Source organism: Perissodus microlepis, chromosome 11 (assembly GCF_051167445.1).
Source record: "Perissodus microlepis isolate ML-2025 ecotype Zambia chromosome 11, ASM5116744v1, whole genome shotgun sequence".
Lineage (NCBI taxonomy): Eukaryota > Metazoa > Chordata > Actinopteri > Cichliformes > Cichlidae > Perissodus > Perissodus microlepis.
The window spans coordinates 23,693,883-23,714,200 of NC_140471.1; the positions used below are offsets into that span (position 1 = coordinate 23,693,883).

Here is a 20,318-nt window from a genome sequence, read left to right on the forward strand (position 1 = left end):
GATTCTAAATGTATTGGTCTGTTTTGTTTGCTGAATTTCTCCAAGAATAAATTGTTACAGGATTTTATCCTAGGCTCTGTGTTGGCCCTGCGACAGCCTGGTGACCTGTCCAGGGTGCACCCTGCCTCTAACCCTATGGTACTGTAGCTCAGATAGGCTCCAGTGTTGCTCAAGTTCAGATAGTTATAGACACAATATGCCCCCTATGTTTTGCTCCTAAGCAAAATTCCTGCATGTCTCCTGCTTCACCACTGAGAAATACACATAAATACACAGTTTGCTTGTTTGAATCTTCCTGTTACCCATGTTTACAACGCAAAAGCCAGACACCAAACGTCCATTCTGCTGACGAGCATATGAGCATAATGATAATGAATGAGGTGAATATGATCAAGTGTAGAGGTTTGATCAAGGCAATGGCATTGGTTCTGATATTATTAGATCACACGAAAATCTGCAAATCAGCACCATAACATAACACATACAATTGAATTTATTCATTTATGAGGAAACAAAATAAAATCCTATTAAATGAATATGACATTTAAAAAAAATGAATCAAATGTATTTATTTACCTCTCATTTCAGTTATGTATGTAGCACCCTCCTCTGGCAAGCATATGGGAATTACACATGAGATTATGAGCTCTACTTTTGAACTTTGATCAAGTCAGTACCATTCCATTACCATTGAAATCTAGATTATAAATTCTCAAATCAAACTCCACAACAGAGAAAATTTAGTTTATTGTGCAAATGTTTTGTCTCATCTTATATTTACACCTGTTGTACTGAATTACTGTAACTTTAGTTCTCCTGCATGGTCTTCTTGATCCAGTTCAGGTAATTAGCGACTCTGGTATAGACTCCATATGTGTCCTTTCTTCCACACTCAATCCCCCAGCTGACAATCCCAGCAGCCCAGTGTCGCCCATCTTTAGTCAGAGTGAAGGGGCCCCCAGCGTCACCCTGGCAAGAGTCCTTCCCACCTTCAGGGAGTCCAGCACAAAACATGTTATTTGTTAAGTCTGGTATGTTGTTCCTTCTACTCCTTGCCGAACTGATTGAATCCCTGCATGTCTGCTGGTCCACCACTGGGAGATAAACATACTTCAGTTGATTTGTTAGAATGCGACGATTATTCTCGTTTGTAACACCAAAGCCAGACACCAGCCTGAAAGAAGTACAAAACACATTCATTGTGAATTCTTACTAATCCAGAACCTTAAAAAAACCTATTGATTTATTTCATCTACTTATTTGTTTTTTCTATATTTTCCTGCATCATTGTTTTACATTTTAGTTGTTTTAGTGGCATTTTACATTGTTAAACACTTTGTGCAGCATGGACTGTTTGGAAGTGTGCTATATAACCTAAAAGATAAAAGATAGACCTAAAAAAAAAGACCTTAAAGATAATGGCTTGTTAACTTAAACTGGTTCACAAATAACGAGAACACTTGAATGTAACATCAAATTTATATAGTAGAGATTGCTTAAACAAGACTACACAATCATTATGACACAATAGTAGTTTGTTTACCCCATCACGCCAGTATCATATGTGGCTCCCGGTTCTGGCAAACACACTGGCATTACAGATGAGTTGAATGTGAGTGTGTCTTCCAGTTTGATCAGGGCAATGTCATTGTTGTAGTCTACATAGTTGGGGTTGTTGTACTCAGGGTGAACATGGATTGAGGCAGCAAACAGAGGAGATTTCTCGAGGGCTTTTACCTCATTAAGTCCCATGAAAATCTGCAAGTCAATATCATGAAAGGAAACATTTACCAAGGGAATCCCAATCAGACAGAGATCATACAAAGTAATGCTCACAGTCAACTACTTACCCGTAGAGTTTCATTTGATACCACCGCTCCCTTATTTACTACATTATGAGCTGCTGTCATAACCCAGTGGTCTCCAATCACCATGCCTCCTCCCCTATTTCCACTTACACTCAGTAGCACTTGCCAGGGGATTGTATTATCTGGAGCGTCCTGGCCTCCAAAGATCCTCTGATACACATTGATGTGATTTGTTGGCTGACCACAAACTGGATAAGATGAACAGAACTCAGGTGCATGCAAGCAAAGGCTTCATGCTTTCATTTTGAAGTCCTAAATTTGTTATTAGAGTATTTTATTTTGACAGCACATCAGTACCTGCTATGCAGGTTGGGAGAGGGAGTTGCCACTGCCCGTCGCTTTGACACATGGCTGAGAATGTCTTAATCTCTTGTTGTCCCTGAAAATATATGACTGTTACACATGTTTTCTAATTGACAAATTCACCGAAGAAAAAAACTAAAGAAAAATGAAGAAAGATCTGCTTCTGTTGCTCAAACACAGACACATGCAGATAGCAAAAAAAAAAAAAAAAAACTCTATAAATATCCTGTGAGGGAAAAGAGGCTGTTAAAAAAGTTCACTGATGCACACTGTGGTAAACAATGAAATGTCATATTACCATCATCAACTTGTATTCTTGGTCGCAAGTGACATGGATCGAGTCTCCACTAAAGTAATCATTTAAATCAGGAGTGATCCTGCCTTTGGTCAGACTCCCTGGGTGCGGACATTTCACCTCTGTAAAGAATGCAGCAACCAAACATGAATGAACAACATGAGAAAAATAGTTTTAAACTGCTAACGTGGAAATGCCACCTCTCCTCCTCACCATGTGTGCTATATTGCAGGCTCCAGCCGTTGCTCAGACCTTCCTCCTCAGTGTGGTAGTCCAGCCTGACTGTACTGGAGTTCGTAACTATCAGACCAGGACTCTTTGTTCCACAAAATTTCATTGCTAATCTGCCTGGAATGGTCACCTATGAGGGGAGAAATAGTGGAAGGCTACATACAGACCAGAGGAGCATGGTTTGTAACTTTTAATCCCTGTGGGTACCGCGAGTCGTTACCTGTAAAAAGTGACCTTGGCAGCTTGAACCATGCTGATTATCTTTATTATCAATGTGAAAATTGTCTCTGAAGTTGAGCGTCACGATGAATCTGGGCTCCACAGAGATGATGTACTTGCAGGAGAGAAAAGGGGGTGAGGGTTTAGGATACCCTGGACTGGACAGATGTCCTTCATGCTTGTCAAAAACACACCCACCACAGGACACTGGGCAAGAACCAAAGGTCAGTATAATAATAACAGTAAGAGAATCAGTAATCAGCATACCACCTCAACCATATTCTAGCGACTGAGCTTCATATGACAAGTATTAATGTACAAAAAGGCCTAATTTCTTGTATTCAACACTTACACAGACATGTGCGCTGGTCTAAATGAAGCTTGTAACCACTGTGGCAGGAGCAGTGGTAGGACCCAGCAGTGTTGATACAGATTTGAGAGCAAAGCGGACCTGAATCCAGTCCTGGGTCTGTTTTGGAACACTCGTCTATGTCTATTAAAATAATATTTACTGTGTTAAACTTTTCCTGAAGCTGTTGATGAAATAGTACATTAATGGGAGTTGGAAAATTTCAGGAAAACTGTACCTATTGCCTTATATGTGGCAGAAAAACCAGTATGTTGTTGATGCTCTGGTGTAGAGTCACTTGTTTGGAATACAAGAGTCAGTTTGTTGCCTGGAGAAAGGATCGTCTCGTCACCATGGTGATCAGTAGAGTATCCCTGGCCACAAAACCTTCCCAAAACCTTTTCATCGTAGAAAAACTTGAAAATTAAGTCAAAACTCATGTTAACAAACTGCTTTTGTAAAACACGTACGCAAACATTTATTAAAAATATAAATTAACTTCCAGTCAAACTGAATGAAAGAATACACTAAAACTGAAAACTGCAATATAAAAAGTTTTGTGTCTTGTTTGAAAAATTTTTAAAATTCAGATCTAATCAAAGCTCTGACTGTGAGAGAGTCTTGACTGCAGTCTGCAGAAGCTTTAATATCCAGATGTGTTAAAGACAGCTGGATCTGGTAACCCCTGGGAACCCAGAGGTCCCATTGCTTTTGCAGGTGGGGAGGATAAGGTCGCGGATATTGGGGAGACTGGATTTGTCCGTGCATTTCAGGCTCAGTGGTGGACAGCTGCTGGCACTCGCTCACTGAAAACCACAGAAACCTGGAAAAGCAAATAAACAGAGAGCTGGAGCTGAGTCAGTCGTCCAAAGTTGATGCAAACAGAACAAGAGCAAATAAAGTGACACAACCGCTGATTTTCACTTTAATTTTAACATCAACTTTCTTCAATCACCAAGCTGATTTCTTCTACATTACTAATAATTTGTTCAACGTCTTCAACTTTAACAGCTATATGTCTAGAACATTGGTTGTAGATGAAGCATAATGATTAAAAAAACATCATATAACAAAAAGCTCTGCAATACTGATAGGCTCCATGAGCTTAATGAGAAATTCACCGAAATAAAAGAAGATTCTTTAATACAACAAACAAATTAAAAAATCTTCATCACACTCACCAAATGATGCAGTGGGTCCAGCCCATGTTTGTAAAGCTCTGGTGTCGATTGTACTTCCAGAAGAGATGTCTCAGACTGGAATGAACCATGACTGTCACACAGAAGATGATTAGCTGTATTTAGCACTGGAATTTGAACTGGACTTTTTGTCTTGAAGCTTTTTTATCTTTGTTTGTTTTGGCAAAAACAAGTAGAAACATGATCTGTATGGGAGAAAAAATGCCAGTAATGTCTCGAATATTGTTGCACATAAAAACCAAAAGAATTTAAGTTTGGATCAAGTACAAACCTGTAGAGAATGAGCCGAAGGAAAAGCACGTGGAAAGAGAGCGGGCCTTCTTTGCATATAAAAGTATTGCTTAGTAATGTTAGAGTGGGATGAAATGACTGATGATGTGTTTATCATTTTCAAAGTGGGAGGATTTGATTAATCTTACACACAAGAAAAAAACACATGCAGATCTGATAACTATCTTTATTCAAACGTAGTAAAAGACAGGCGTTGCAGGGATTTAAAGATAATGCATTGACTTACAGACAGTAAACCAATAACTGAATTTATCGAGTTTTTAAATGAAATATAGATTAAAAATTCTCAAATCAAACTCCACAACAGAGAAAATTTAGTTTATTATGCAATTTTTTTTCTCATCGTGTATTTACACCTCGTTGTTCTGAATTACTGTAACTTTAGTTCTCCTGCATGGTCTTCTGGATCCAGTTCAGGTAATTAACGACTCTGGTATAGACTCCATATGTGCCCTTTCCTCCACACTCAACCCCCCAGCTGACAATCCCAGCAGCCCAGTGTCGCCCATCTTTAGTCAGAGTGAAGGGGCTTCCACTGTCACCCTGGCAAGAGTCCTTCCCACCTTCAGGGAGTCCAGCACAAAACATGTTATTTGTTAAGTCTGGTATGTTGTTCCTTCTACTCCTTGCTGAAGTGACTGAATCCCTGCATGTCTGCTGGTCCACCACTGGGAGATAAACATACTTCAGTTGATTTGTTAGAATGCGACGATTATTCTCGTTTGTAACACCAAAGCCAGACACCAGCCTGAAAGAAGTACAAAACACATTCATTGTGGGCTCAGTAAAATTCTTACTAATCCAGAACCTTAAAGATAATAGCTTGTCAAAATAAAGTGATTAACAAACAACGAGAGCACTTAAATGTAACATCAAATTTTATACAGTGTAGATGACATTAAAGATGAAAAAATCATTTTTTTAATAAATAAAATCATTATGACACAATAGTAGTTTGTTTACCCCATCACACCAGTATCATATGTGGCTCCCGGTTCTGGCAAACACACTGGCATTACAGATGAGTTGAATGTGAGTGTGTCTTTCAGTTTGATCAGGGCAATGTCATTGTTGTAGTCTACATAGTTGGGGTTGTTGTACTCAGGGTGAACATGGATTGAGGCAGCAAACAGAGGAGATTTCTCGAGGGCTTTTACCTCATTAAGTCCCATGAAAATCTGCAAGTCAATATCATAACAGGAAACATTTACCAAGGGAATCCCAATCAGACAGAGATCATACAAAGTAATGCTCACAGTCAACTACTTACCCGTAGAGTTTCATTTGCTACCATCACTCCCTTATTTACTACATTATGAGCTGCTGTCATAACCCAGCGGTCTCCAATCACCATGCCTCCTCCCCTGTTTCCACTTACACTCAGTAGCACTTGCCAGGGGATTGTATTATCTGGAGCGTCCTGGCCTCCAAAGATCCTCTGATACACATTGATGTGATTTGTTGGCTGACCACAGACTGAATTGGATACAAACTTGCATATAAATCTCACACATCAATTTCCCATTAAATTAACCATTTGATCTTCATCAAGTTTTGCAGGATGGAAATGTATACCTGGTAAACAAAGTGGACTGTCAATAACTTCATGGGTTGATCTCCATTTCCTGTCTGCATCACATGTGAAGTTAACTGAGGAGCAGAAGAAGAAACAATGTGACTTTTACATTTTTTTTGCTGATCCTCAAGAGTTTCAGTTCTCCCCCTTGTGGAAGAAATGTAAAGGGTATATATTTCCAGTTAAATCATGTTAGCATTTAAATCTTATTTAAGTTTTGAATCATGGTAGTATATATCATGTATCATCATATCAGTATGTCATGATAGTTTGACTGAATGAGAATCGCACATTATGGTTAATGAAGCCTGCTAATAGTAAAGTTTCAGAACTGTGCAAAAGGAAAGTAATGAACAGTAGGAATCCAAAACAGATTGTACTGTTAACATCTCACCGTTTGCATCCCCAAGGAGAGAGTAAAATGGTTCATTGCAGCGATACTGAATAACAGAAAGATACTGATTCTGAAACCCAGAAAGGAAGGCCACGCCTCCGTTCAGCAAGGGGTCAGGTTCTCCGCAATCAATTACTGCACAGGAACAAAACAAGAAAATACAACAAAATGCATTTTGTCTGTGAACACTAGTATGGATGGAGAAGACTTTTTGTATATATGCTTAGAGACGACCTACTGTGGCATTCTGGCAGAGGACGGTGCCACTGCCCATTGCTTTGGCAAATGGAAGAGAAACTCTCCATCTCCCGACCATTCTGACAGATTAAAGAAGGGTATAAAAACCATGTTTTACATCATACACAGTAACCAGGAAACAATTATTTTGTTTTTCATTGTTAAAAAACACAATTTCAGCTAACCATCATCAGCTTGTATCCTTGATCGCAGCGTACATAGATGTAATCTCTGAAGAGATATTGACTCAAATTAGGAGTGACCCTGCCTTTAGCTACACTTCCAGGTGATGGACACTTCACCCCTGGAAACAGCAAAAACAATCAAACATATATTTTACACTGAGATTTAAACCCAGAAGGACAACCAGGAGAACTGTAGTTGCTTGATGAGATGTTACTGGTCATCCTCACTGTGTGTGCTGTAGTCGAGGCTCCAGCCATTGCTCTGTCCTTCATCATCAGTGTGGTATTCCAGCTTGACCATGTTTGAGTTTGTGACTATCAGTCCTGGGCTCGTTCTGCCACATAGCTTTGTGGGCTGTTCGTCTCTGACAGTCAACTTTTTTGGAGAGAGTAGTGCACAGTTTATTAATTGTATGACATATAGAGACATTTTTATTTCCTGTGATTTTGATGAATCTTGCCTTTACCTCCAACCAGTGATGGAGACATTGCAGGCCCTCTGGGCTGTCCATGCTCTCAATGTGGAAGTTGTCAGTAAAGTTTAGAGTAATAGTGAAGCCCTCTTGTACAGAAATGACATACTGACAGGACACAGCATGAGGTGGGTGATTAGGGTATCCCGGACTGAACAGATGCCCCTCTGGTTCATCAAATATACCACCGCCACAGGATACTGGGCATGAGAGAGAGGAAAGAAACTGAGAAAATTTACCCTCTTAATGAATTGACTGAAGTGTTTGAGGATAATTTGGGGAGTCCTTACACAATGTTTTAAGTCCAGAATCAAAAAAGTGATAATAATTAGTGCTGTTTGATGACCCAACTACCTCCAACATTAAACCCAGACTCCCCATCCTCTCCTCTTTTTTATAGTGCTTTTGGTAATCTTGAGATCCTATATGTTTGAATGTGTTTGTGAAGTGGAGCTAAGTTCTCCCAGCAGACTCCAGTTTGATGGTCTGAGCGCACATTCATTGGAAGCATCTTCATGGTACTCACACACACAGGTGCGCTGATCAGAGCGAAGTTCATAGCCATGATGACAGGAGCAGAGATATGAGCCAAGAGTGTTGAGGCAGATCTGAGAGCAGAGTGGCCCTGAGCCATCTCCAGGCTCTGGTGCAGAACATTCATCTATGTCTAATAATGAGAAGTCATTACGTTAGTGTGAGTTGGCGTAGCAGTAAAAGAAGGAAGTGCAAGAAGCAGAGGTGGAGGAGCTACCTATCGCCTGGTACTGGGCAGAGAAGCCCAGATTCTGGTGGGCCTCCGGGTTGTTGCTGTCTGATTGAAATATGAGGGTGAGACTGTTTCCTGGAGACAAGATGGGCTGGTTGCCTGGGTGATGCCCATCAGCAGAATTCTCACTGCCACAAAATTTCCAGAGGGCCTTCTCTTTGTAGAAAACCTAAAGGATCAAAGAATAAAATCCTACATGAAAACATCAAATCTGACCTTAGTGTTAAATTGCCCATAATAAGCAAATGTATGGCATAAGGCAAAATCCAGAAGATGAAAATTTATGTTCAGTTCATGGGTTCTTCATTTATATGTCTAAGATGGTAAAAAGTGCCAGAAAGGCCAAATATAATCCAATGACCCGCCAGAACTAATGCTATGTTTAGTTAAGTCGACATCAAACTGGATATAGTAATGCAGAGAAAAAAAATCTGTTCAGTTATGTGTCCCTCTACCATTTTAAATTCTGTGCAACGTCACAGTAAAGACTGACTCTGAAACTTTCTGTCATAGCAGCAGCGATACAATCTGCTGATAAGCTACAGCTATCTGTTGCTGTTGTCTCCAGTGGTTATACACTGTTGTAAATTTTTAACTTACAATTATCACAATCAACAAGATGATCACGGTGATTACCAGGGTTATCATAGTTTCAGTTTAGTCTTTTTTAAGTATTATTGTATGGATGTATATTTCACAGGTAAGATTTAGGAAAATCAAGTACTACAATAAAAACACGCATTTTTGAAAGCAGTTGACTGACAGTCCTTTAGATATCCAAAGTCTCATTAAACATGTTTGGCAACATCTCATCAGACAAGTGCGATTACATTTTATTTTAATTTCCCAACTTTAAAAAATAATTTCAGTTAGTTTTAATTTTAAAACTTTTACATCTAGTTTTAACTATAATAACCTTGTTAATTACCTTGACAGAAACATGAAAACATATGTAAGTGGTGAGCTCGAATCAGGTTGTCAAGCATTACTCTTGAATCATATTTGGGTTTTCACCTTAAGCTATTTATTAATATTATGATTTTTAGGGTAATTCTGTATATGTATTGAAATATGGGTCTGACTGTAAGTGAGTCGTAGTAGCAGTTCGCAGAAGCTTCAATATCCAAATGTGTGAAGGTGAGTCGAATCTGGTAGCCCTCAGGGACAACGAGGTCCCACTGCTCCTGCAGGTTGGGAGGGTAAGGCTGAGGGTACAGAGGGGATTGGACCTCCCCGTACATTTGAGGCTCTGGTTCTGGCAGAGGTGAGCACTCACACAGTGACACATACAGAAACCTAGAAAGGTACAAAAAAGGAAAGAGTTTGATCTGTTTATCAGTCTGCAGTCATCTGATCTGCCAGTCCAAAGTTGATACAAACAGAGAAGAACAAACACAGTGGCACAATCGACACCACTGTGCAACTAACATTATATTGTCAAGACTGCATATATATGGCATATTGACTGATGAATAAAAATATAAAACACTGTTCATCTAAAGTGAATTCTTGCAGATTATCAGTATAAAAACACAAGTAATTCTCCACTATTTGCAGCTACATGATTGAAAATTTCTGATCAAAAGTGGAAATTAATGACCAAAAAAAAAAAAAAAGATTTTAGGAGATATTTGAGAGCTTGAAAATGTCTAATCCACTTACCAGATGATACAAGAGGCCCAGCGCATTTTCCAATTAACCGTATCCATGAGTGAACCGGTCGGCTGCTGCGAGAGCAAATGTCTCACATTCAAGTAAAACATTAATGTCACAAAGTCTGTCGTTTCCAGTGTTTAGCAACTCTCTACGTTAATGCCAGGAATTGTTTATCTTGGCAAAATCAAGCAACTCCAAATTGCAGATAAACAGGAAAAAATTTGTTCTAAACTAGAGAACGAGACAGACTTTCAAATTCTACATATAAAAAATGTAACATAAACTCATGCAATTTTTGAGCACAATTATCATATTAGAATAATGAACCGATCTTGATTTATTTCAGTCTAATCCACGCTAAATCCTCATCCTACCACCAGAGGGCGGCATTAACTGTTTTTTAGGCATCCTTGATCACAGCAAGTGTTTTCAGAGTTTAACTTGAGGCCAAGCAGACATGCCGAAACGTCTGGATGTTAAAATAGCAGGTGAAGCAACTGATTTCCAGAATGAGGAATCAGATTCATCAAGTATGTGGATGTGTTTGTTGCCTGTCATTATTTATGTCAGCATGTGGTTTATTTCTGCCCTCAAAATAGCATCAGTGTTTCAGTTTCTGAAGGCGAACTGAAACAACCTGTTCCTCTCTGCTTTACCTTAGAATGTTTTGCATTAGTTCCCATAAGTCTGACGCTCTTTAGTCTTGTATTCTTGTGTTTGTTTAACATTGTTAGTTGCCAAAACGGACTGATCTGAGTGTAGAGGAGGCCGCCACGCTGTTATTATACAGACCACTAGAGGGGGCCACCAACAAAAATCTACTATTGAAAGGTTTACATTCTTTATCTGGTCGCAACAACCATGTATATTTCTCAATTTTATTTAATTTAGCTCCTCCCAGCAAAAGCATCCTAAAACTTTAACTGATCGAGGCATAGAAAATCTGTTATTTTAAGTTGACAGAGACAGGAGTCAGCTATAATTTGATACAAAATTAGAAAGTCTGTTACAATGATGCTAATTGGCTAACACATTTTAATACAGATACATTTAATACACTATAATAAAAACAATGAATATTTCTTAATGTTTTTATTAAAAAGTAGTACAAAGGATAATCGGGATTCATTCATTATTATTATTATTAGTAGTAGTAGTAAAAACTACAAAGGGATAAACCTATGGGAAAGAGTTTTTGAAGCTAGGCTGACAGGTGATGGTCACTGAGCAAGAAAGCGAACTACAGATGCTATTTTTGTTTTGATGGAGAAGTCTAGAAAAGGTCAGGAGGAATTGCACTGTGTCGTTGTTTATCTTGAGAAAGCATAAGATAGAGTTCAAAGAAAGGAAGTGTGGTTCTGCATGAGGAAGAGTGGCAGAGTGAGGGTGAAAGTGAGGGTGGTGCAGGACATGTATGAGGACAACAAGGCAGTGGTGAGGGGTGTGATATGGGTGACAGACTTGTTTAAGATTGGGGTGGGATGATATCAGGGGTCAGCTCTGATCCACTGGACAGGTTGACAGATGAGGTCAAGCAGAGTCTCCGGGCCTGTGATTGTATGATGCTTGCAGATGACATAGTGAGGAAAATGGAAGATTTCCAAGATAATAATGAGACTTACGTGCTTGAAAAGAGAGCAACTGGACGTTCCTTTCTTTTTTAATTGAAAAAATGTCTCCTCTCATCCAAGAGGCTTGTCCAGTTCTAAGACCAAAGCGTGTAGAGCTCCCAAATATTTAAACCCTTGACCTACTTTTAATCATGTGCGTCATCTCATGAACCAAGGCAAACTCCTAATCAGAATATTTTATTAAACCCAGAGAAAATTCTGTGGTCCCAGTTGGTCCAAGACAGTAAAAATAGTAACAAATGAGTTAAAGTACTATATTAAATAATACATGACATTACAAAATATTGCTCAGTAGCTCCAATAATACAAATATCTCTAATATATAAATGTATATGGCGTGCAACGTCTGCAGTGGGTACCTGTGCTTTTAAATGGAATCTTGTTTGCAAATGACCTTAAAATAAGGGGAATGGGTCAGAGGTGTAGATGACACCATCGTGAGACCTTGAACTACCTTATCACATGATCTATTGAGGTCACCTGGTGTAAGATGTGAGTCGGGGTTGAAGTGTCTGGGAAGGCATCTAAAGACTGAGAGCATGTGAGCCACCCCCTCTGTTCAGTGATGGTCATTTACAGTTTTAAATCATCTGTTTTCTCGGTCCAAAATGTGAACTCATTCCTTGAAAGAGGGACCTTTATACTTTAGGTGTAACTGTATAGTTGAGTCTTATACTGTCGAGGTGGCTTTTAGTAGTGAGAGCTGTTATGATGTACAGTTTGGAGATGGTAACAAAAAGACAGGAGGCAGAGCTGAAGGTTTGAAGACTTTCACTGGGAGTGACCGAGAAGAACAGGGTTAGAAATTTGAGGACCAGCTCAGGCTGAGTTGGCTTTGACATCTGTGGAGAAGGGATGATGGACGTATTGGACAGAGGATGTCAGACAGGAGGAAAAAAGGAAGACCACAGAGAAACTTCATGGATCAGCTGAAGGAGAACATGCAGAGAGCTGGTGTGGTAGAGGAGGTTAGGTTTAGATGAAAGCAGATGTTGCACTGTGGGTTTTTTTTTTTTCAGCCGTTCAGCACTTTGGTCAGCAGCTGTTTTTTTGTTTTTTTTAATGTGGTATACAAATAAATTTGACTTGACTTGAATTAAATGCTCACACTATTTACATTTATCGCGTCATTCTTTGTAACTATATTGTTTTCAGTGCATGCCAACCAACCCCATACAATAATTTCATTTGTGTCATTTCTAAATATTAACTGTGATTTACATAAGCTTTCATAGACTATGAGAAAAATGAGCAGGACATTGAAATAAGGCCAAATCTATTATGTATTTATTTATTTTTAGGTCTGTGTTTTTTAAAGTATATTTATTGCCTCCATGAGCTCTGACTCTCACAGTCTGTGGTCTGACATGCAGCTGGCTAGTTTGACTTGTGGGCGTTTAGCTGGATGTTTGATTCTCCTTTATATCATCTTAAGTTTTCTGTCACAGTGTAGTTCGGTTTAGGAAGTAAAACCACTCGGCTGAATCTAGGACAGCTCAGAAACCTGTGTGAGAGATAACCAAAAATTCAAACTTACCCCATGTGCACCATCTACAGCTGCCAACTCCGGCTGTTGCTGTTGAAGGCCAAAGCAAAGCAACTGAATTCTGTTTGTTTTTTAAACACAAGCATCTCTCTCTCTCACCATTTAACTCAGTTTCTTTGGGTCTTGCAATCATCCGATTGGCGAGACGGCCTCGCAGTTTGTTCATATGTTAAAGTATGCACATTCATGCATTGATCATTTTTGTATTCGGAAAAGAAATACAGGTGAATGTATGGGGAAAAAAACATATAACGGGCAGTTAATAAGTTCAGTTTTATTTTGGATGGATGGATTTACAGTAAGTAATATGTGTCACCACTAAGCGGCAGTAGAGCATCACTACCCCTCATGAGGAAGTGACACTGGAGCCATGATTTGTTTTCGTAATGAGCTGAGAGTTGTTTTTAATTATAGTTTAGTTTTTTTTTTTAAAGAGTATATTGGCTGCAGTATTAATCAGAACAACTTTTATGAAGATTGCACTGCTGTGACGCTAGAACATGCTTCTCATACTGATGTTAAACACTGCAGTGTCAGGGATTAGGCCGATGGTTTGTGGCTGTCTAAAAATAAGTGCACTTCTCCTGTGTGGCTCTTGCAGGCTGTTGGTTTGAGGGCCGTGTTTTCAGTTGTCATGCACTATTATGCAGACACTGTCATGCAATATCAGAACAATACACCACTTCTCATAGAGTGTGTCTGTATGTTATAACAGTAGATATCATAGCCAGACCTCTGCCACAAAAATAACAAATAACTGAAGAATTATTTTGAAAAAATAAATTGTTTAAAAAAAAATAGGCGAATTGGTTAATTAATTCAATACTGAGATCAACATCTGGAGCTACTGGTGTTAGTTTTTTAATGTGAGAAAGCTTGTTTGTCTGTAAAGCACTGTGATGATCCTCTAATTTATGGTTCTAACTACATTAGAAATGAGTACATCAGAAGGACAGCTCAGGTTAAGCGATTTGAAAATAAAGAGGGACAATGTCGAGATGGTTTGGACATGGGCAGAGGAGGCGTAGTGGATATGTATTGGACAAAGGATACTGAAGATGGAGCTGCCGGGCAGGAAGAAAAAGAGGAAGGTGGATGTAGTGAAGGAAGGACATGCAGAGGGTTTGTGTGACAGAAGAAGATGCTATAGACTATAGAGACAGGGTGATATGGAGGCAGATGATCTGCTGTGGCAACCCCTAAAAGAAGCACCGGAAAGGAAAAGAAGATCATAGCCTGCTGTCACTTATAGGGAAAATATACTGATTATACAAGAGTTTTTAAAAATGCAGCTTTGTGTGTCTCTTAACTAATAGGGATTAAATAATTGAAAACGCACACACACACAGATTGTCTGCAGATGATTTGCAAACATTTCTCTTTAATAGGAAACAATGTAGAAATAACAAGCTGTTCTGATTGTGTTATTTATTTTGGTACATTTGATTATAAGGTTGCGGTCTTTATTTTAATAAGCAAAGTAATTTTTAAAATGTGAATCAGCCCTGAAAATGATTTTATTATCGTATATAACAGAGTGATTTCTTCATCATTTATTTTACTTTCTCTCTGATTCTTCTGCCTCTACTCTCTCTATTGTCTGCTTAATCCACTTCACATAATTCCCTACCTTGGTATAATAACCCTTGTTCACTATTTTAGTTGAGTCTGGTTGGGGAATCCGACAGCGAGCTCCCCATGACACAATCCCAGTCAGATAGTAAGGCCCACTGCTAGAAGACAACATGGGCAAAACAAAAGGACCTCCACTGTCTCCTTTACAACTGTCCTTCCCGCTGTCTCCAGCACAGAACATGTTATTACTGAAAATCATGGAGTTCCCACGTGAAATGAGAGGTGTTTTCTCACACTCTCTGCGTGAGTAGGCTGAAACATGAGCATATTTTAAAACATCTGATAACTGTCTGTTCTCTGTCACCCCCCAGCCTGACACTGTACCTTGTTCATTTTCCAGCACACCACTGTTTTCTTCTGGCAGACAAATGGGAAGCAGGTTTGGGCCTAATGTGATTCTGGAGGTGAATCTTATAAGAGCAATATCATTGTTAAAATCAGTGCGTGCACTTCCAGTGATCCCCTTTCTGTAGCCAGGATGAATTATGATCCTGTTAGTGATCAAGGAAGGTGCGCTTGGGGCATTTGTTGTCGTTTTATCTATCAGTCCACCAAAGACTCTCAAAGGGCTGTTCTCATGCCCATCCACAACATGAGCCGCTGTCACAGCCCATTGATCATTTATCAGGGATGCTCCTCCTCTGCTGGGCTCTTTTATGAATAGCTGCCATGGTATTTCTCCCAGTTTTGCATCCTGACCTCCCAAAATTCTTCCTGTACCTGCTATCAGTGTTTCAGGCTGCCCACACACTGAAACAAATAGAAGTCATCATTAAACCCAGAGCTCCAAACGAATAGTGACATTGAAAAACAGAAGGAATACATCCGTACCTGGAAGACATTTTGGAAACTCTGCATTTCCGTTAGTTGATATCCATTCGCCACTGGCACCGCAAATGAATGTGTCTGAAAAGAGTCAAGGAGAAATTTGCTAAAGGAATAACAGATCAGTGATACTAGAAAAGGTATGAGCAAAAACATCCTGTAATCACCATCTCCTTCCAGCGTGTAGTACTTTGAGCTGCAGCTAAACTGGATCTGGTCTTTATATTGAGTTTGTGGGTCATCTGAACCCACCAACTGAAGAATACCATCTTCCGGTATATCAGGAAGTCCACAATTGACCACTATATATGAGAAAAAATGATACTGAGTGTGAAAAAAACAAGTAGACACAAACAGAAAAATCTGAAATTAATTGTAGTCAGACTCACATCCACAGGTGTAGCTGGGAGTCCATACGCCTGTGCTATGGCACATTGCATTGAACTCTGATTTCACATCATGGATGCCTTTATCCTTAATAAAATGAGAATGTAATTTAATTTAGAATTCAATTTATTTAATAAATTAAATATTTACATCAAATGTCAAGGATACACTTCAGATTTCTTTCTGCACTCACATCATTTACAACATAGCCCTCGTCACAAGTGACCGTCACTTCTTCACCACGATTATATTCTGCTTTCTTGGGAGTCACGGTGGAGTGTGAGGTCACCACTGCTGGACAGACCTTATCTGCAATTAAGATGTGAGAAGAAGAGTCACAGTCGTTTCCAACAAACATCCAAACAGATGCTCTTTACCAGCTGTGTCTGAGATGAGGAGGCTGCAGTACCTCTGGTCCTGAAGCTGAGGTGGAATCCTTTGTTGGTGCCAAAGTCGTCAGTGGTGAAACGGATCGTGAGCTTGTTTGCTTGAGTGAGAAATGGCGATTTGGGAGGCGTGTTGCCACAGAACGGTCCCAGAGTCCCAGAGGGAGTCTCAATCTGCAAACAAAACAACACAGGCACTGTCATCAAGTTCAAGTTTACAGACTTCCTTTAAGATGCAGACGTGCGGCACCTGTCAAGAATTTGAACACAACTGCTCGATGGATGTGCGAGACTATCAGTTTATAGCATTCTGACATGGACGTTTAAAAAAAGAAAACCCTTGTAAAAAAAAAAAAAAAATTAATCATTAGGCCCACAACAGTGTGTTGTCCTCCCAGCTACAGAGGAAGACCAGCCTTAGAAATCACATATTATAACCCACATCAATGCTTTCCAGAGAAAAGGTTGCACTTAAAAACTGGATTCATGGTTTGGATCTGCTTATGTGGTTACTGATACAAGTCTAAGGTGTGATAGTCTGTTAACCAGCATGACTACCACAGTATCCTGCAGTGGTTTGTGCTCAGTGGGATGATTATTCATTTCTGAAAAAGACCTAATGACCTAAACACACACCTCCAGGCTCTATGAGGGATCTTTGACCACAAACCTCCACAGCCTCCTGTCCTTATTGTAACTGAGACTACACAGCAGCAGCCAACAAGATCGTCAATTTTAGAAGGCGACAGACTTAAAAAAAAAAGTCACAACATTTAAGTAACATGTTGCCAGAAAATGCATACAGGAGGCTTTCAGATAAAAATGATTGAAGTGAATTACAGAGAAATCCTGGAGGAAATCCTGGAGGAAATCCTGAAGGTGCGCAGGGTGGTGACGTTGTTAGCACCATTTCCTCTGAATGTGCTTACAGCAGGTTGGTGACGTTGTTAGCACCATTTCCTCAAAGAAAGAGGGGCCTGGGCTTCAAGCCCCAGCAGGGCCCTTCTCTCTCTGGAGTTTGCACATTTTTCCCACCGCTTTGGGGGTTTTCTTCTGGAGCTCTGGTTTCTCTTGGTACCAGCTGTACTCACCCTCCCTCCCCCTTTTGGTTAGCGCTTGTCTCAGGTATCTCACAAAAGAGATTCTGAATCTCGAATAGTTTCACTTCCTGGTTAAGGGCTAAAAAACTGCTGTTACTTGGTGAACGACATGGGCTCTGAATGTAAGAACTGAGGCCTGATATGACCTTAAAAATATCAGCCTTAAAGTTCCTGTGTAGATGACTAAGTCCACACCATGAAAATGACAAAAGACGTGATGTCCAACACTGACAAAGAACTACCCTAACTTATATTTCTAGCACTTATCCATTTATTATTTTATTATTTGGGAGAAAATTTATCTCAAATGTCATTAGAGACTCTTTTTCTGTGGCTCTGAAACAAGAAACAACAACAGTACAACAACAAAATTATAATTAGGTTATATGTCAAATTGAAACTAAACAAGATGAGATCAATGTACACAGGAATGGTACACAAAGAAAAAACCCAATTGTGTAACACAGAGAGACCATAAAACGTCAAAAATAGGATGACTGTCTGTTGTCAAATCCATGGTTACAACACTTTTTTTTTCTGAACTTCCTCTTTGTTTATTGATATGTAAAGTTAAAGTTTCTGGGGGGGACACACACACACAGCTTCGAGAGGTATTTGCATATTCTGAGTCATCACTTACTCTCAGTGCATCTATGCATTGACCATCGGGGCCTTGTTCCACATCAAAAACGTCCGAGAAGTGGAGCTCCACCTGAGACTGGGAGTCCACGAGCAGCGTGTACTGGCAGTTTGCGTTCTCTGCATACGAGTTGGGCCAGGAAGGACTGGATATGATACCTTTGCTCTTTCCTGACAGGTCCTCATTGCAGTTCACTGTGAACATGAGAGATCATTGTCATTACCTTCATTTTAACAAAATCATAAGTTTTACACAATCAGTACCTTCCCAAAAATCTCCCCACAATACTTCTGCTTCCTCTATTTTCCCATTATCACTTCTCTTTGTGTATTTTTGTCTCCTTCAGACGTGTTAAATCCTGATTCTGTTGAATGTTTGGAAGCAAATTTGATTATTTGTACCAGTGCAAGTGTGGTTGTCCACATCCAGGTGGTAGCCGTGGCGACAGGAGCAGTGGTACCCTCCAATGAAGTTGTGACAGAACTGGGTGCATTGGTTGATTTCGTTATCCTTGCATTCGTCATAGTCTAACAGAGGGAATGAGCTAACGGTTAAACGCAGAAAAGCATTAAAAAAAAACAAAAAACAATTCCTTGGAATGACTTGATAAATATATCAATCATGCTATCTATCGTAACATTTTAACAGAAGTCATAACTCAACAAGTGATCAAACAGCAAATGTTTGTTCATCTCGACAGAGTGACAACAAAAATCCTTGACATTTTGCATTTCTTGCATTAAAAAAAATCAGAGAAAACCACAGTTTCGCATCAGTTCTCCTGGTTTGTATTCTAGGTAACGTGTGGCAAAAGTCTTCAGTAGAGGAACAAGAGTCTACTGATACTAGACGAGGTTTAGGTGAGACATCAGTCACGTTAGTGTCGTCAGCACTTTTTTTTTTGCAGTGCAAGAAAGACAGAATCTTGCACACAAATGTTTTTTAATCTTATGTTTTCTTTATTAAACAAAAAGCTTTTTACACTGTGATTTATTCTCTAAAAATGACTTCCTTGAAATATGATTACAAAAGTATAAGTAAGTATATTTCCACAAGCTGAGCTCCTTCTGCAGATTTCTACTCTGATTCTCACCTTGGGTTGTATAAAAGCCTCTAAAGCCGGTGTGCCTCTTTATGTTTGAGTAGTCTGAGTGGAACGAAAGGGCGAGGCAGCCACCCGGGGGCGAGAAAAGCGCAGGATTTACAGTGGACTGAAGCTCCTCAAATTCCTTTGTGCCACACAAAACGGAAATTAAGTTTCCATTTGAAAAGATCTGAGGGGGAAAAAAAGATGAGAGGCATAATAAGAAAATAGTATGTGGCAGGTATTAACATCATTTAATATTCTCGATATGGTAAGATATCCTCTTACCTTCACTGCATCATTTTCACAGTCGATACTGTCCTCCAGGTCCAGGTGGATGAACCTTATGGAGAGGCTGTGACCTTTGGGGGCGCACCTGCTCCAATTTAGACTAGCATGAGGTAAGTACCCATTGGGATAACCTGGAGACTCCACCCATCCCAGCAGCATGCAGTACGTGGAGTGGAAGAGCGGGAGAAGCAGGAGACTGAAGAAAATGGTGCAAAGCAAAAATAAATATAAGGGTAAAGAATATTTTAAAAGAAAGAAGGTAGCGTTAAACAGAAACAGAAATTAAGTAGTTGGATGTCAGAGACAGACACTGTAATCACTCTTTGCACATCTATTGTGATAATTAAACAAATCCAAACCCACCTTGATCTTAACATCTTGTCCTGATCAAATCTCTTCTCAAATAAAGCATTTGAACATGTCTCCTTCCTCTTTTCATATTAATTTCTATTTCACCCTCTTCCTGCTGCCCCCTTCCTCTCTTGCTTATGTTTTGCACCCGTAAGCATTTATAAATCTATTTCTAGATAGTTTCTTTATGCATCTACAGCAACAGGAGGGTGACTGTGGAGCAACAGGAAGACAAACCGAGCCAAAAGCTTTTCAGCAGCTTTGCACTTTTCAACTCAACACCGATCCTTTGTCAGCGGGACAAATATTGTATTGAAACAATGGTGACAGGATGAAAGGAAAGGGTGTAGTGGATGAAGGAAATATTCCTTTGTGCACTTCGAGTGCCAAAATCAGCATT

General features: G+C 39.6%; 3 protein-coding genes across 3 annotated transcripts; all 3 read right to left on the reverse strand.

Moving 5' to 3' along the window:
- Positions 1-582: 582 nt before the first annotated feature.
- Positions 583-4,541, reverse strand: LOC146377898 (complement C1r subcomponent-like). Its single transcript, XM_084943416.1, has 11 exons — positions 4,447-4,541; positions 3,875-4,088; positions 3,504-3,681; positions 3,269-3,409; positions 2,918-3,123; positions 2,680-2,827; positions 2,470-2,588; positions 2,166-2,247; positions 1,851-2,056; positions 1,544-1,758; positions 583-1,174 (listed from the first exon to the last, which is right to left on the reverse strand). Exons 1-11 carry the CDS (start codon positions 4,533-4,535, stop codon positions 808-810), a joined length of 1,965 nt encoding a protein of 654 aa, XP_084799542.1. The 5' UTR covers positions 4,536-4,541; the 3' UTR covers positions 583-807.
- A 368-nt stretch (positions 4,542-4,909) lies between these two features.
- Positions 4,910-10,164, reverse strand: LOC146377899 (complement C1r subcomponent-like). Its single transcript, XM_084943414.1, has 13 exons — positions 10,049-10,164; positions 9,469-9,682; positions 8,372-8,555; positions 8,147-8,287; positions 7,615-7,820; positions 7,376-7,523; positions 7,148-7,266; positions 6,964-7,042; positions 6,726-6,860; positions 6,331-6,405; positions 6,026-6,231; positions 5,719-5,933; positions 4,910-5,503 (listed from the first exon to the last, which is right to left on the reverse strand). The coding sequence occupies exons 1-13, from the start codon at positions 10,147-10,149 to the stop codon at positions 5,137-5,139; spliced, it is 2,190 nt and encodes a 729-aa protein (XP_084799540.1). The 5' UTR covers positions 10,150-10,164; the 3' UTR covers positions 4,910-5,136.
- Positions 10,165-14,580: 4,416 nt separating this feature from the next.
- c1s.2 (complement component 1, s subcomponent .2) lies at positions 14,581-20,133 on the reverse strand. The gene is made up of 11 exons (XM_084943415.1): positions 19,931-20,133; positions 19,565-19,763; positions 19,286-19,466; positions 18,594-18,719; positions 18,193-18,386; positions 16,476-16,626; positions 16,260-16,375; positions 16,069-16,153; positions 15,847-15,981; positions 15,686-15,760; positions 14,581-15,604 (listed from the first exon to the last, which is right to left on the reverse strand). The coding sequence occupies exons 1-11, from the start codon at positions 19,942-19,944 to the stop codon at positions 14,778-14,780; spliced, it is 2,103 nt and encodes a 700-aa protein (XP_084799541.1). The 5' UTR covers positions 19,945-20,133; the 3' UTR covers positions 14,581-14,777.
- Between the last annotated feature and the right edge of the window lie 185 nt (positions 20,134-20,318).